Raw genomic sequence first — 14,262 nt, forward strand, 5'->3', positions numbered from 1 at the left:
CCACTCTTTCAGGGTGATTTGGAACAGCATGCTGCTGCTCAGTAAGGAAAGTGAATGTCCTTTGAATTTCTCTCTCCATCTTTAATCAGAGCTTGATTTTTGTGACCAGATTGTTGCAAGATAAATGCATGGAGTTGCATTGTTTGTTTTGTGGTCAGGAAACCCTACCCCTTGTAAGTGTCCCCAGTGGATTCTAGGACAAAAAGGCGGATGGGCAAACTCACGGAAACACACAAACCCCAGGAGGAATGGGGGGGGGGGCGCACATCTTTTTTCATTTTCAAAAAAGATTTTTTATGAACTGCCCTAGTAGGGCAGTAATTGTTCCTTGATAATTTGTCACCCCCCCCTCCATGATGGCACCTGGGGCAAGCCACCTCCCTTCCTACTGCCCTGTCCCCACCCATGTGATTGTAAGCTAAAGTACTCAAATATCAGAACTGTGGCGCTATTAAAGCCCATTCTGGTGGAGTCTCTTTCCTCAGAGGATTTTAAGCAGAGTTTGGATGACCACCTGTCATGTATCATCTAGTTGAGATTTCGGGAGGTTGGACTAGATGACGCTCAGGATCCCTTCCAACTCTACAATTCTTTGAGGCTTAAAAAAAAACTTTTAAAGGACTTTTGTATTTTCATGATTTAGTATTTCTTGCACTGCCATTTGGTGCCCCAGGACCTTCAGCAAAGTACGCATGTTCAATATTGACAAGAGAGGGAGAAAGACACAGCTCCTGCACATATCCATAGATTAAGTCTGGACAGTGTTCCTGTGGGAGTCTGTCCTACATCAGTTTCAAGATGGAGGGATGCTCCTTGCAGAGTAGGAGCAGTACTTTCCTGGTTTGAATGTGTCTTAACAGGAGTAAAGCAGTTTAAGATCTTCCTCTGCTTTGCCTGTTCCAATCTCCTTTTTTGCCCTCTTGTAACCAGCATCAGCCCTCACAAGAAATAATAATAATAATAATAATAATAATAATAATAATAATAATAATAATATATTATTATTATTATTATTATTATTATTATTATTATTATTATTATTGACCAGTGCCTCCATGGACAGCTATTTAAAGAAGATTGGAAAATGTTTATTGAATATATGGGAGGGAATTGTGTACACTTGAATATATGGGGGGGGGATTGTGTACACTTGAAAACGTTGCCGGCATTAAGATAAATTCAACAGTGTAATTAAGTTGTGATGGATGTAATAATGGAATACTGAATGGTTTAATTTATGTAAAATATGCAGGGATTTATGTTGTGCAAAACAAACCATGGAAAGAGAAGAAGGGAAGTCATTGATATTTTAAGGTTGTTTAAATGAATATTCTAAATTGTAAAAAAGAAAATTTCATAAAAAATATATTAAAAATGAAATAGAGACATGTTTTAAAATTATCTTTATTGTACACGCAGTTTGCTGTCGATGTCATAGTTGCCCTTAAAAACAACTACTGGTTATGACGCTTTCTTCTGTCAAAGAAAGGGGGAAAGTCCTCTTTCATCATAAAGATGGCTGGTAATTGGAAGCTTCTGAATGGTCCACCTAATGTTCATTTTTTAGCAGGGTTCACTACTTTCCCAAAGAAAAGCATGGGTCCATCATTTGGTGCCAATATGGTGAGAAAGAATGGCTTGTCAAATACTAGTCTAATAGGAAAGGAGGGGCGTTGTGCAGATTTGAAACAAGAGTGTACAGTGGTCACTGCTGCTGCCTCACTACCTTCTTCATGTATATCCAGGACAGCCTCGTGAGTAGCCTGCACAGGAAGGAAAGAAGATATATTTTTGGAAACCATCACAGCCTGCAACATATCACAGATGAAAAGTGAAACACATTTATAATCCTCCTATCCTCATTCCAAGAATCATTTCCCAGTGCTTCCCCCACAATCAAAACACAAAGAAGGAAATAAACACACAGACTTCCGGGTTAGCACCATCGGCAATGGCGGCGTTCCTCTGACTGAGAGGAACCAGCTCCATGGAATTCGGGTCGTGCCGTGGCGGCGAAGGCGGAGACCCTTTAGAAATCCCAGGCGGATGAAGCCTGGGAACGTGGAATTCGGCTGACACCAGGAGCGCCCCCCCCTACCCACAGGGAAACCCCTTTTCGGGGGTTCCGAAGTGACGTGGGGTGAGCGGCGCGGTGTTTTGAATCGACCGCTATTTTTACGGAGTGAAGCCGTGTAGCCGTTGCCGGAGAGCGCTGACTTTTTCTTGTGGACAATTTGATTTTTCTTTCTCTTTTTTTCTCTTTTTTCATTTTTCTGTTTTTTGATGATGTTCTTTTTATATGCATTGGGGGTTTTTTTCCACTCTTTATTTCTTTGATTGTCTTTTTTATTCTTTTTTGTAACCTTTAAAATCTCAATAAAAATTTAATTAAAAAAAGGAAATAAACACACAAACACACACAAAGAAAAAAAACCCACAAACAAAAATGCACACAAGCACTAAGCCGCTTTGAAGCCTCGATCTGTGGAAACACTCCAGTCTTTTCATTGGAGGGCCCACCTTTCATCCCTGCATGGTATGGGGTTTCGTTAGTTGCCTATTTGGGGGCTGAGGAGGAATATTTTGCTTCATGACTCCTTTTTACAGAACTTCATATGTTTGGGACTAATTGGTTAGGCTGCAGTTGCATTTTATTAATTGGCTGTTAGTCAGGGCAGGAAAGACAACTCAAGAGACAGTGGGGCAGATAACCGAGGCAGTATTGGGTGAAGGGAAATCTTGATCCATCTTGAGGACTAGAGAAATACCAACTAAAGAACAATGGCAAGAGAAGTTGATGAACTATGCAGAACTGGCAAAAATGGCAGATAGACGAAGAGAAAAAGACAACAGAGACTTCGAAAAAGATTGGGAACCATTTATATTATATTTGCAGAAACAAAGAAAGTCAGTAGGCTTGATGGCAGGATTTAAATAAATATTCATATTATTAGCATTAGAAAATGTTTAGAAGATAGTGAAATATGATGGTGTATTTCCTGCTATTTTCATGTCTTTAGGCTTGAAGTTACGTAATTAATAACTTTTTCTGTTAAGAGATAGCGAAGTGGGTGAAAGTAGAAACAAACCAGAAGCGGAAGTTGGGGGAAGCCTTGGAGGGGAGGGAGGGAGGAATATATAGTAAATGTTAAGAATTGGAGATGTATGTAATGAATGAAAAAGAAAAAATAATATATATTTTTTAAAAAAAAGAAAGAAAGAAGGGAAACCTTGGTCCACCTTATGCCGTCTTTCACTGAGTCACTGAATGTGCACTTGAGGCTTGGCGTGCATGTGAGGTGAGCACCAAGCCCACTGGGCCACTGGGTGCTTCTCAAGTCACATGGCCAAGGTTCTCAGAAGGAGGAGGAAGAATTCCTTCCGAACCTTTGTTCCAAGGCCACAAGCGCTGCCTGTAAATATGCACAGAAGAATGGAGTGACTGCGTTCTGCCTGTCTTAAAGAACTTCCAGTCTGGACTGTCTTTTGATTGGCTGCTTTATTTTGATTTTCTCCACAACACTGGGTCCTGAGTCGTCTTTCAGATGTGTTGGAACTTAGTTTTCCAAGCAAAATTCTCACATGCAGTGCAGTTCAGTCTGTGTGCATGCAGTTGCCACCAGTAAAGGTCCCAGAATAATTTGTAGACTCATAGAATGGTAGAGTTAGAAGGGGCATAAAGGGGCATCTAGTCCAACCCCCTGCAATGCAGGCATCTCAACTAAAACATCCATGACAGGTGGCCATCCAACCTCTGCTTAAGATGCTCCAAGGAAGTCCATTCCAGTATAATATCCAGATCAAGGGAGGTGCTGGACTTTCATACCTTTGAGGCTTTTAAGCAGAGGTTGGATGGCCATCAATCATGGATGCTTTGGCTGAGATTCCTGCATTGCAGGGGGTTGGACTAGATGACCCTTGGGGCTCACTTACAACTCTACAGTTCTACAATCCTACGACCCTCCTTCTTTTTATGATTGCAGGTAGTTTTCAAACTATTTTTAATGTTGTGTTTCAATGTTGTAACTCACCCTGGCACCTTAGAGTGAAGAATGGGAACTAACTAACTAACTAAATAAAATTATTCTGAATGGGTCATCTCTGAGTGGTACTAACACTGCCTACAACCCTATGTACTTGGTTACTATGGCAAGGAGGCAAAGAGTCTCCTGATAAGGAATGATCAGGCACAGTCTTCTTGCTACAGAGATTGCCAGAGAATGTGGAGAGGTCCAGGGGCTGATTCTTAATGCTTCAAAGTAAATTTGTCAGTTACTTTTAAAAGCCTGATCTCATACGATAAAATACCCAAGGCATGATATTTACACACGTACTTTGGTAATCTTCAGGTCTCTACGTCCAGTAATTCCAGATAGATCAGCATTGTTGCTAAACACATCAGTAATGCCCAGCCTAGACAGCACATTGTTGAGATCATAGGATGCAGACATCGAAAATTTTGGAAGGGACAGATTAATTTTTGCCCTAAACGAGAATCAGAACATTAAATCATCAGCGATGAAGAGTTTTATAACACTCAGCAATAAACTGCATTTGCAGTGTCAGATCTTCATACCCTTAAAGAGAGGCATTTTACAGTTTTAAAACAGATGCCTTCATTCCATACTAACTACTACAGAGACATTTAGAAACAGCAGAGAAAAGCCTTACTTCAGTTTTAAAGATGTTTTCCATTTGGACAAAGTTTCCTCCCCCATAGCATCCTCCACTTCCTTCAGTTTGCCTTCATCAGGCAGAATGAACCAGGCAGCAGCACCGCCTTTGTGAGGAAGTTCAACTACCGAGCATGACAGAGCTTCATCGTGGAAATATCGGTAATGTTGCGTTGTTTTCATCATGTCAACTTTCACAGTTTTTCCTTCGCTAATAAAAAAATCTTGTTTATGGGTTAATTTAGGGTTAAAGGGATATTTCCAGTCATCTAAGATGAAAAAGAATAATAATAATAATAATAATAATAATAATAATAATAATAATAATACTATATTAATACCCCGCCCATCTGGCTGAGTTTCCCCAGCCACTCTAGGTGGCTCCCAACCGCATATTAAAAACAATACAGAGTCAGACATTAAAAATGTCCCTAAACAGGGCCGCATTTGGTTTTCTTTTAAAAGTAAAATAGTTGTGTATTGCCCTGACATCTGCTGGGAGGGCATTCCACAGGGCAGGTGCCACTACCGAGAAGGCCCTCTGTCTGGTTCCCTGTAACCTCACTTCTCGCAATGAGGGAACCACCAGAAGCCCCCGGCACTGGACCCCAGTGTCCAGGCTGAACGATAGGGGTGGAGATGCTCTTTCAGGTATACAGGACCGAGGCTGTTTAGGGGGCTTTAAAGATCAGCACCAACATTTGAATTGTGCTCGGAGACGTACTGGGAGCCAATGTAGGTCTTTCAAGACTGGTGTTATGTGGTCTCGGCGGCAACTCCCAGTCACCAGTCTAGCTGCTGCATTCTGGATTAGTTGTAGTTTCCAAGTCACCTTCAAGCCACATGTAGAGTGCAGTAGTCCAAGTGGGAGATAACTAGAGCATGCACCACTCTGGCAAGACAGTCTGTGGGCAGGTAGGTTCTCAGCCTGCGTACCAGATGGAGCTGGTAAACAGCTGCCCTGGACACAGAATTAACCTGCACCTCCATGGACAGATGTGAGTCCAAAATGACCCCCAGGCTGTGCACCTGGTCCTTCAGGGGCACAGTTACCCCAAGCAGGATCAGGGTGTCCTCCACACCAGCCCGCCCCCTGTACCCCAAGAACAGTACTTCTGTCTTGTCAGGATTCAACCTCAATCCATTAGCTGCCTTCCATCCCCCCACCCCCTGCAGATACTCACACAGGACCTGCACTGCCTTCACTGGTTCTTATTTACAAGAGAGGTAGAGCTGGGTATCATCTGCATACTGATGAACACCCAACCCAAACCCGCTGATGTTCTCTCCCAGCGGCTGCATGTAGATGTTAAAAAGCATGGGGGACAGGACGGACCCCTGAGGCATCCCACAAGTGAGAGCCCAGGGGTCTGAACACTCACCCCCCCCCCACTTTCTGGACCCATGTCCAGAAGAACCCAGGAGAAAGGAGTGGAACCACTGTATAACAGTACCCCCAGCTCCTAGCCCCTCAAGTTATTCCTGCCAGTTTTAGCAGATTGAACAATACAAAGCATTAAATATTTGTAACTTATCTTTCTTTAACATACCTTTGAAGTAGGCTTCCGGTCGGCGCCAGCGTTTAATGGCGGTCTTAGCCTCGAGCTCCGAGGCAGGACTGCTCCGTAAGTTCGGGTCTGACCCGCTACGGCGAGCGGGGGACCCCTAAAATCACAGGCGCTGAAGCCTGTGAACAAGGAGATTCGGTGGGCACCTTTGCGCCCCCCGGTATCGTGAAGGAGCCTTTTTAAAGGCTCCGGAGCGGCATCGGGTGTGAGCGCGGTGCTGAGGATCGCAACCCAGCTTACGGAGTGAAGCCGCGTCGCCATTGACGGAGAGCGCCGATTCCTTCCTGAAACAACCGATTGGCAACATTACCCGTGAGTAAGATCTGCAAACTAAACGGGACTCTAAAAGCAATTTAAGAAAATTCGGCTGAAAACGGGAGAGGTAGAAAATAAGGAAGCCAGCCCTCCCGGAACTGCACGACCGATTGAGCAATGGAAAAACAAGCTATTTTTAAAGGGAACCTTTCTATTTAAGAAACCTTATTGTACTCTTGATATTGGAAGAAATCCCCCCCCCACAGGCAGGTGAAGGGGGGAAGAGGACTGTGTAAATCTAATCTGCCAGAGGACAGGGGGTTGGGAAAAAATAGTCTTCCGCTGCCGAAGCCTCTGATCAGGCTGCCGGGAAAAAAACAAGCGCCAGGAAAGTGAGCTGTCAGAAAATGAGCTGTCAAAAAGCTGGTGGATATAGAGGCCAAACTTAATTGAAATAAAATAACGGGACTTTAGGTAATTGAACTTATAAGATATTGGATTTGAAACAAATAAGGCTTTTGGCTGGACTTTTGCTTGGTGGAACTTTGTATTGGCTACTTGTTTCCCTGTCTTTTGTGTTGCTATTGTCGCCATTACTTGGATACAATTTCCCCCTCTAGAGGACTAAAAGAGAGAAACAGTCGCACTGTGATAGAGACAGAGAAGTGGGATTTTCCACTTGCAATTTTCCTGTGGGAACGACCTTGAGTTATGAGCACTCCACAGGAGGAAATAACAACAAGAAGCAAATCAAAACAAACTCAAAAGCAGACCCAAAGAAGAGGCTCCACATCAGGAGCTACAGCTGTACAGGAAAAAGGAACAACAGCATCAATGGAATCTATGACACAGGCACTGCTTAGAATAAACAAGTCTTTAGAAGCACTTACCAAGCAGTCCACAGAGAACTCTAGGAAACTGACAGATAATTCTAAGAAATTGACAGAGCTGACAACAAGACTAGACCTGAACACGACGGCAATTGCAAATAACACAGATTCTATAAACCGTCTTGTGCAAGAATCTACAGAAACGAGAAAAATAGCCGAGAGCGCAAGGAGCACAGCCGAGGACACCAGGGGAAAGTTTGTACCCATTGCAAAGAAAGTCAACGAACATGATTCAGCTCTGGCCTTTTTGGAACTAGAGAGGAAAAATAAGAATTTGAAATTAAGATCAGTACCAGAGGAAGAACAGGGTAACCTGGGAGACTTCCTGACAGATAAATTCCAAGAATTTTGGATTGATGAACTAGGAGGGGAAGAGGAGCAGGAATTTGCAATCACTTCAGCCTTCCGGATTGGCAGAAAACAAGGCAAGAAACCAAGGGATTGTTTAATCACCTTAAGATCCAAAGAAGAAAGGGATAAAATACTGAACCTACATTTCCAGAAGGCCCTGAATGTTAAGAATTCCCAAGTACAGATCTTCAAGGATATTCCTAAGCACTTCCTAGAGGTGAGGTCTCAATTTAAGACTTTAGCAGATTTGCTGAAAAAACACAATATCCCATTTAGGTGGGAATTTCCACAAGGATTGTCCTTCAACTTCAAAGGGAAGAAAATTAAGATCAAAACAACTCAAGATAAAGACCAATTTTTGGAGAAATACTTTGAGGACTTTGAGAAAGGAACTGTAGAAGAGAGGGAAATACCAGATATAGCAAATCTATCATTTGGACTTGCCCCAGCACCTACTGACGAGGAACAAGAACTTGGAGCAGTCGGCGGAAAAGCAGCCCAATAACAGAAATGTCTCTGCAATTTTTGAGTTGGAACTGTCACGGCCTGAACCATCCTCGAAAAAGAGGACAGGTGTTTCATATACTAAAGAAAGAACATCTAGATATAATATGTTTGCAAGAAACCCATATTGCCAGGATAAACAGAAAACTTTTGATAAATAAAAGATTGGGACAAGAATTCATTTCTTCTGACAAAGTTAAGAAAAGGGGAGTTGTGATTTATGTGAAAGAAAAATTAGAACCAAAATTAATTTTCAAGGATGAACAAGGAAGATTTCTGGCAGTGGAAATTCAAATTCAAGGAGAAAAAATTCTGATTGTAGGAGTTTATGCACCTAATGAAGGGAAGGCCGAGTTCTTCAAGAAGTTGCATGAGACGTTAATGGATTTTATGGACTTTAAAATAATATTTATGGGCGATATGAACGGAGTAGTCTCCACAAACATGGATAAAGCGCAGAGACAAACGATTTCCAAGGATGGGAGACTGCCAAAGACCTTTTTTGAACTGACTGACACCATGGACTTGATTGATATCTGGAGAACAAGGAACCCTCTAGAAAGAGAGGGGACCTTCTTCTCTGAAGCAAAAATGACATGGACCAGGATTGACCAAATATGGATTTCCAGCAATCTGGCACCAAGGGTTAAAAAGACAGAAATCTGCCCAAAAACTTGTTCCGATCACAATGCAGTAAAGATGGAAATGAAGCTGACAACAACTGGAACCTTCAGATGGAGAATGAATGACACCCTGTTTAAAGATGAAACAATCTACAAAAAGGCCCAAAAGACATTGAAGGACTATTTCGAGATAAATTTAAGATCAGAGGTGGAAAGAAGAATAATATGGGATGCAAGCAAGGCCGTGATGCGAGGCTTCCTGATTCAGCAAAACTCCATAAAGAAGAAACAACAGAATGAGAAGAAGGAAAAAATCTGGAATCAAATAAAAGAAGGAGAGAAGAAATTGAGGTCTAAACCTAAATCTCAGGAGATTCTAAGAGAAATAAAGTACTATCAGACTCAATATATGGAACTGGTGAACGAGGAGATAGAATGGAAAATAAAACAAATGAGGCAAAAATCATTTGAATCAGCAGATAAATGTGGGAAATTGCTATCATGGCAACTGAAAAAGAGACAAAAGCTGAACACCGTGACATCCCTAGAAGTGGATGGTAAATTTATCAACAAACCAAACGAGATTAGCAATTGTTTCCAAAGTTATTTCAAAAAGTTATATGCTCAAGGGCCAAAGAAAGAACAAGAGATTGAAGAATTCATTAAAAAATATGGACTCTCAAAGATTTCTGAAAAAAGCAAGAGGACTTTAAATGAGAAAATTACAGTTCAAGAAATAGAGGGTGCCATTCAAAAAATGCAACTGGGAAAATCACCAGGACCAGATGGACTGACGGCCAGATACTACAAAGCATTGAAGGAATGGTTAATACAACCATTGAAGGAAGTATGCAACCAAATCTTAGAGGGGAAAAAGGCTCCCGAATCGTGGAAAGAGGCATTCATCTCACTTATACCAAAGACAGAAACTGAGAAACACCAAGTTAAGAACTACCGCCCTATATCACTCTTAAATGTGGATTATAAAATCTTTGCAGAAATTTTAGCAAAAAGATTTTAAAAAGTGTTATCAGAGGAGATTCATAAAGACCAAACAGGCTTTCTCCCAGGGAGATATATGTCAGACAATGTGAGAAATATTATAGATATATTAGAACTCCTGGAGATGGAGATAAATAGAAAAGCAGTGTTGATCTTTGTGGATGCGGAGAAAGCCTTTGACAATATTTGTTGGACCTTTCTAAAGAGGAATCTCCATGGGATGGGGGTAGGCCATAACTTTGAAAATGGTATAAGTGCAATATACTCTGAACAAAAGGCTAAATTAATTGTGAACGGTATGGTTATGGATGAGATTCCAATAGAAAAAGGGACACGACAGGGATGCCCAATATCCCCTCTATTATTTATATCTGTCCTGGAGGTATTATTGAACATGATCAGAAGGGACCAGCTGGTAGAAGGGATAAGACTCGGAACTAAACATTATAAGTTAAGAGCTTTTGCAGATGATCTAGTTTTAACTTTGCAACAACCAGAAGCCAGTACGAAAAGAGCTTTAGAACTTATTGAAATATTTGGTCAAGTGGCAGGTTTTAAATTAAACAAACAAAAGACGAAGGTGCTGGGGAAAAATCTAACGATCGAGGAAAAAGATAGCTTTCAAAGAGAAACCGGTTTAGAAATAACAAAAAAGGTGAAATACCTGGGGGTGAACTTAACATCAAAAAATGTGAACCTATTTAAAGATAACTATGAGAAATGTTGGTTGGAGGTGAAGAAAGATCTCGACATATGGTCTAGGTTAAGACTCTCCTTGTTAGGCCGAATTGCTGTTATTAAGATGAATGTATTGCCGAGAGTGTTGTTTTTATTTCAGACATTACAAATTTTGGACAAAATGGACTGTTTCAAGAAGTGGCAGAAAGATATATCTAATTTTGTCTGGCAGGGCAAAAAGCCCAGAATAAAATTTAAGATTCTAACTGATGCAAAGGATAGAGGGGCTTTGCCTTGCCGGACTTAAGACTTTATTATGAAGCAGCAGCTTTTTGCTGGCTGAAGCAATGGCTACTTCTTGAGAATACAGACATTTTAGATCTAGAAGGATATGATAACAACTTCGGTTGGCATGCATATTTATGGTATGACAAGGTAAAAGTGCATAGAGGCTTTAAAAACCATATTGTCAGGAAAGCATTGTTTAATGTATGGAATCGTTATAAAGATTTGTTGGAAAATAAAACCCCCAGGTGGTTGTCACCCCTGGAAGCTAAAGCGGTAAAAAAACTTAATATGGATTCAGACTGGCCAAAATACAGTGAAATTTTGGAATATGATGGTGAAAAGCTCAAACTACAGAGCTTGGAGAAATTAAAACCTAAAGTCAGAGACTGGTTACATCACCAGCAAATTAATGAAACGTTTAAGCAAGACAGGAAAGTAGGATTTCAGAAGGAGAGGTCAAAGTTAGAAACGGAACTATTGGAGCCCAATACTAAGAATTTGTCTAGAATGTATAATTTGCTGCTGAAATGGAACACCCAAGATGAAACAGTTAAATCAGCAATGATTAAATGGGCACAAGATATTGGTCATGACATCATGTTTGCGGACTGGGAAAGGTTATGGACCACAGGCATTAAATTTACGGCATGCACTGCCTTAAAAGAGAATATAATGAAAATGATCTATAGGTGGTACATGACCCCAGCCAGGCTAGCAAAGATATATCATTTGCCCAATAATAATTGCTGGAAGTGTAATGAATGTGAAGGAACTTTTTATCACCTTTGGTGGACCTGCCCAAAGATTAAGGCCTACTGGGAAATGATCTATAATGAAATGAAGAAAATTCTTAAGCGGACATTTGCTAAAAAACCAGAGGCTTTTCTCTTGGGCATGGTCGACCAAATGGTACCAAAGGAAGACAGAACATTCTTCATGTATGCAACCACAGCAGCAAGAATTCTACTAGCAAAATATTGGAAGAAGCAAGAACTACCCACTCTGGAAGAATGGCAGACCAAGGTGACAGAATTTATGGGATTGGCAGAGATGACCGGCAGAATCCGTGACCAGAGGAGAGAGACGGTGGAAGAGGACTGGAGAAAATTTAAAGTTTATCTTAGGAACTGTTGTAAAATTTCGGAATGCTAAAATGTCAAGGGATATAAGATAGAGAATTATAGCTGTTAAATCTTAAATTTAAATAAAATATAAAGAGAATCAGTTATGAATTGGAATGAAGGATTGCTAGAAATGCTGTCTTAAAAAAAATAAGGGTGCAGTGAAGGGAAAGCTTGGGGAAGTCGTGTCATGTATGTTATTGTATGTTATGTTTTTGTATGTTATGTTATGTCATTGTATGTTATGTTATGTTTTTATTTTGTTATATTTGTGAAAATGAATAAAAAATATTTTAAAAAAATTTAAAAAAAATTAACATACCTTTGAAGTAGATATAGTTCACAAGAACCATGATGGTATTTGGATCTAAGCGGCCAACTGCTTTAGTAATTTTCCCATGGGTTTTCTTTGCCACGTAACCATTTATCTGCTTTGCAGCCTTTGAGGATTGTTCAAAGTTAAAGCTCTCTGTTTTGTACAAACTTTTGACATCCTCTGAAAACGTAGGAAGAATTTGGTGTGACTGTTTTATCCACATGGCATTTCCTATGTCCATCTTAGCTCCAGGACTGTTCAGCATCTGAATGAGCTGTTCAAATCCTTTATGGACCTTGCTTGTGTCAATTGATGTCAATCCAAGTCCTTCGTAAATTTGATTTTGGGTGTTGGATTTAGCACCCATGGCAATCATTGAAAACGCTATGGAGATACTCAGAGGAGAGAAGAAGATATTTTTGCCACCCTGGAGTGAAGCTACTTGTCTGGAGAATTTAAATGCAAAGTCAGCAATGCTGGAAGCTAGCTTTTCTTGAAGTGGATCGTTCTCTCCATGACCATTGTGGGCTTGAAGGACAATCAGTAACAAGGAGAAATGGATGGCGAGTTTCATTGCAATCTGGATTTCCTAAACACACAAACACACACAAAACACCAGCATATATTAGAAGAAGAAGAAGAGGAAGAGATTGGATTTGATATCCCGCCTTTCACTCCCTTTAAGGAGTCTCAAAGCGGCTAACATTCTCCTTTCCCTTCCTCCCCCACAACAAACACTCTGTGATGTGAGTGGGGTTGAGGTACTTCAAAGAAGTGTGACTGCCCAAGGTCACCCAGCAGCTGCATGTGGAGGAGTGGGGAAGTGAACTCGGTTCACCAGATTACGAGACTACCGCTCTTAACCACTACACCACACTGGCTAGTACCTGAGGAATGGAAAGGGGAGCTGTCTGAGTACAATAAAATGGGAGAAAACGGACATATTATATATCCCAATGCCCTCTCCTGCCTCCTCCACAGCTCTGCCAAATTTTTGCGCAGTGCTGCTGGAAGAGGGGATGTGGGCCTGTTGTTGCTTTCCCGATTGGGGAATGGGCTGCCAGAGACAGAGGGAGGTGCGAGGAGAAGCAGCATGGGAAGGCTCCTTTCGACAGGGAGGGAAGGAGGGATCAGGATCAGCTACACGGCCCCCTTTGACAAGGAGGGAAGGAGGGAGGGTAGGCACTATCAGGATCCACATCGTCTATGTGGCCCCCTTTGACGGGGAGGAAGAGGAGGGACGGAGGCAGGGAGCTGTGTGGCTCCCTTTGGTGGTGGTGGTGGGAGAATGGAGAGGGGGAGGGATCCAGATCCGGATCAGCTGCACAGCTCCCTTTGACAGGGAGGTGGGGAGAGAGAAAGGGCTGACTTGGGAGAGAGAGAGAGAGTTGCTTTGCAGGGGGGCTGGCTGGCGGTGGAGAGAGCTGCTTAAGGGGAGTGGAGGGATGGCGTGGGGGGTACAGAGAACTGCTTTAGCAGGAGAGAGAGAAAGGGCTAGCTTGGGGAGGGGCAGGCCCAGACAGGGGGGGGCATAGGGCCACTTGGGCCGGGCCTCCGATTCCAAAGGGGGCCTCGGTCAGCATATTTATCTATGTTTTCCATTTTGTCTTCAGTTACCCCAGGGTAAAAACAAAAAGAAGGTGGGCCACGTTATCTACCTGGCCTGGGCCTCTGCCTGGCTCCGCAAGGCTCTGGGGAGGAAGGGAGAGAAGCTGACTGGCTCCTCAGAGCAAGAACTTTTGCGGCGACGTGTACCCGGTTTCCCAAATTACGAGACTACCGCACTTATTAGCACTCTTCTATGGAAATATACTCAAAGGAATTATTTTTGTTCTAAGGTAACATTTATTGGGTATGTGTCATTCTCATTTGTTGACTGTGGCCTAGTTTTCCACAACACTAGCTCTTTTCTAGCGGCTTCCTACTCTAGTTGTACGTTCTGAGTTGTACGTTCTGCCAGGATTTGGATCCCAGCAGACATTGGGAGCTTACT

The 14,262-nt window shown here is 42.0% G+C and overlaps 1 protein-coding gene across 1 annotated transcript; it reads right to left on the reverse strand.

The window, feature by feature from the left end:
- Positions 1-1,556: 1,556 nt before the first annotated feature.
- LOC310851946 (serine protease inhibitor A3M-like) lies at positions 1,557-12,843 on the reverse strand (the record flags this gene model as incomplete). The annotated part of the gene is made up of 4 exons (XM_083754616.1): positions 1,557-1,808; positions 4,335-4,485; positions 4,672-4,897; positions 12,276-12,843. 4 exons carry the CDS (start codon positions 12,841-12,843, stop codon positions 1,557-1,559), a joined length of 1,197 nt encoding a protein of 398 aa, XP_083610742.1.
- Between the last annotated feature and the right edge of the window lie 1,419 nt (positions 12,844-14,262).

The sequence above is a fragment of the Podarcis gaigeae genome, assembly GCF_964106915.1.
Source record: "Podarcis gaigeae genome assembly, chromosome: 1".
NCBI lineage: Eukaryota > Metazoa > Chordata > Lepidosauria > Squamata > Lacertidae > Podarcis > Podarcis gaigeae.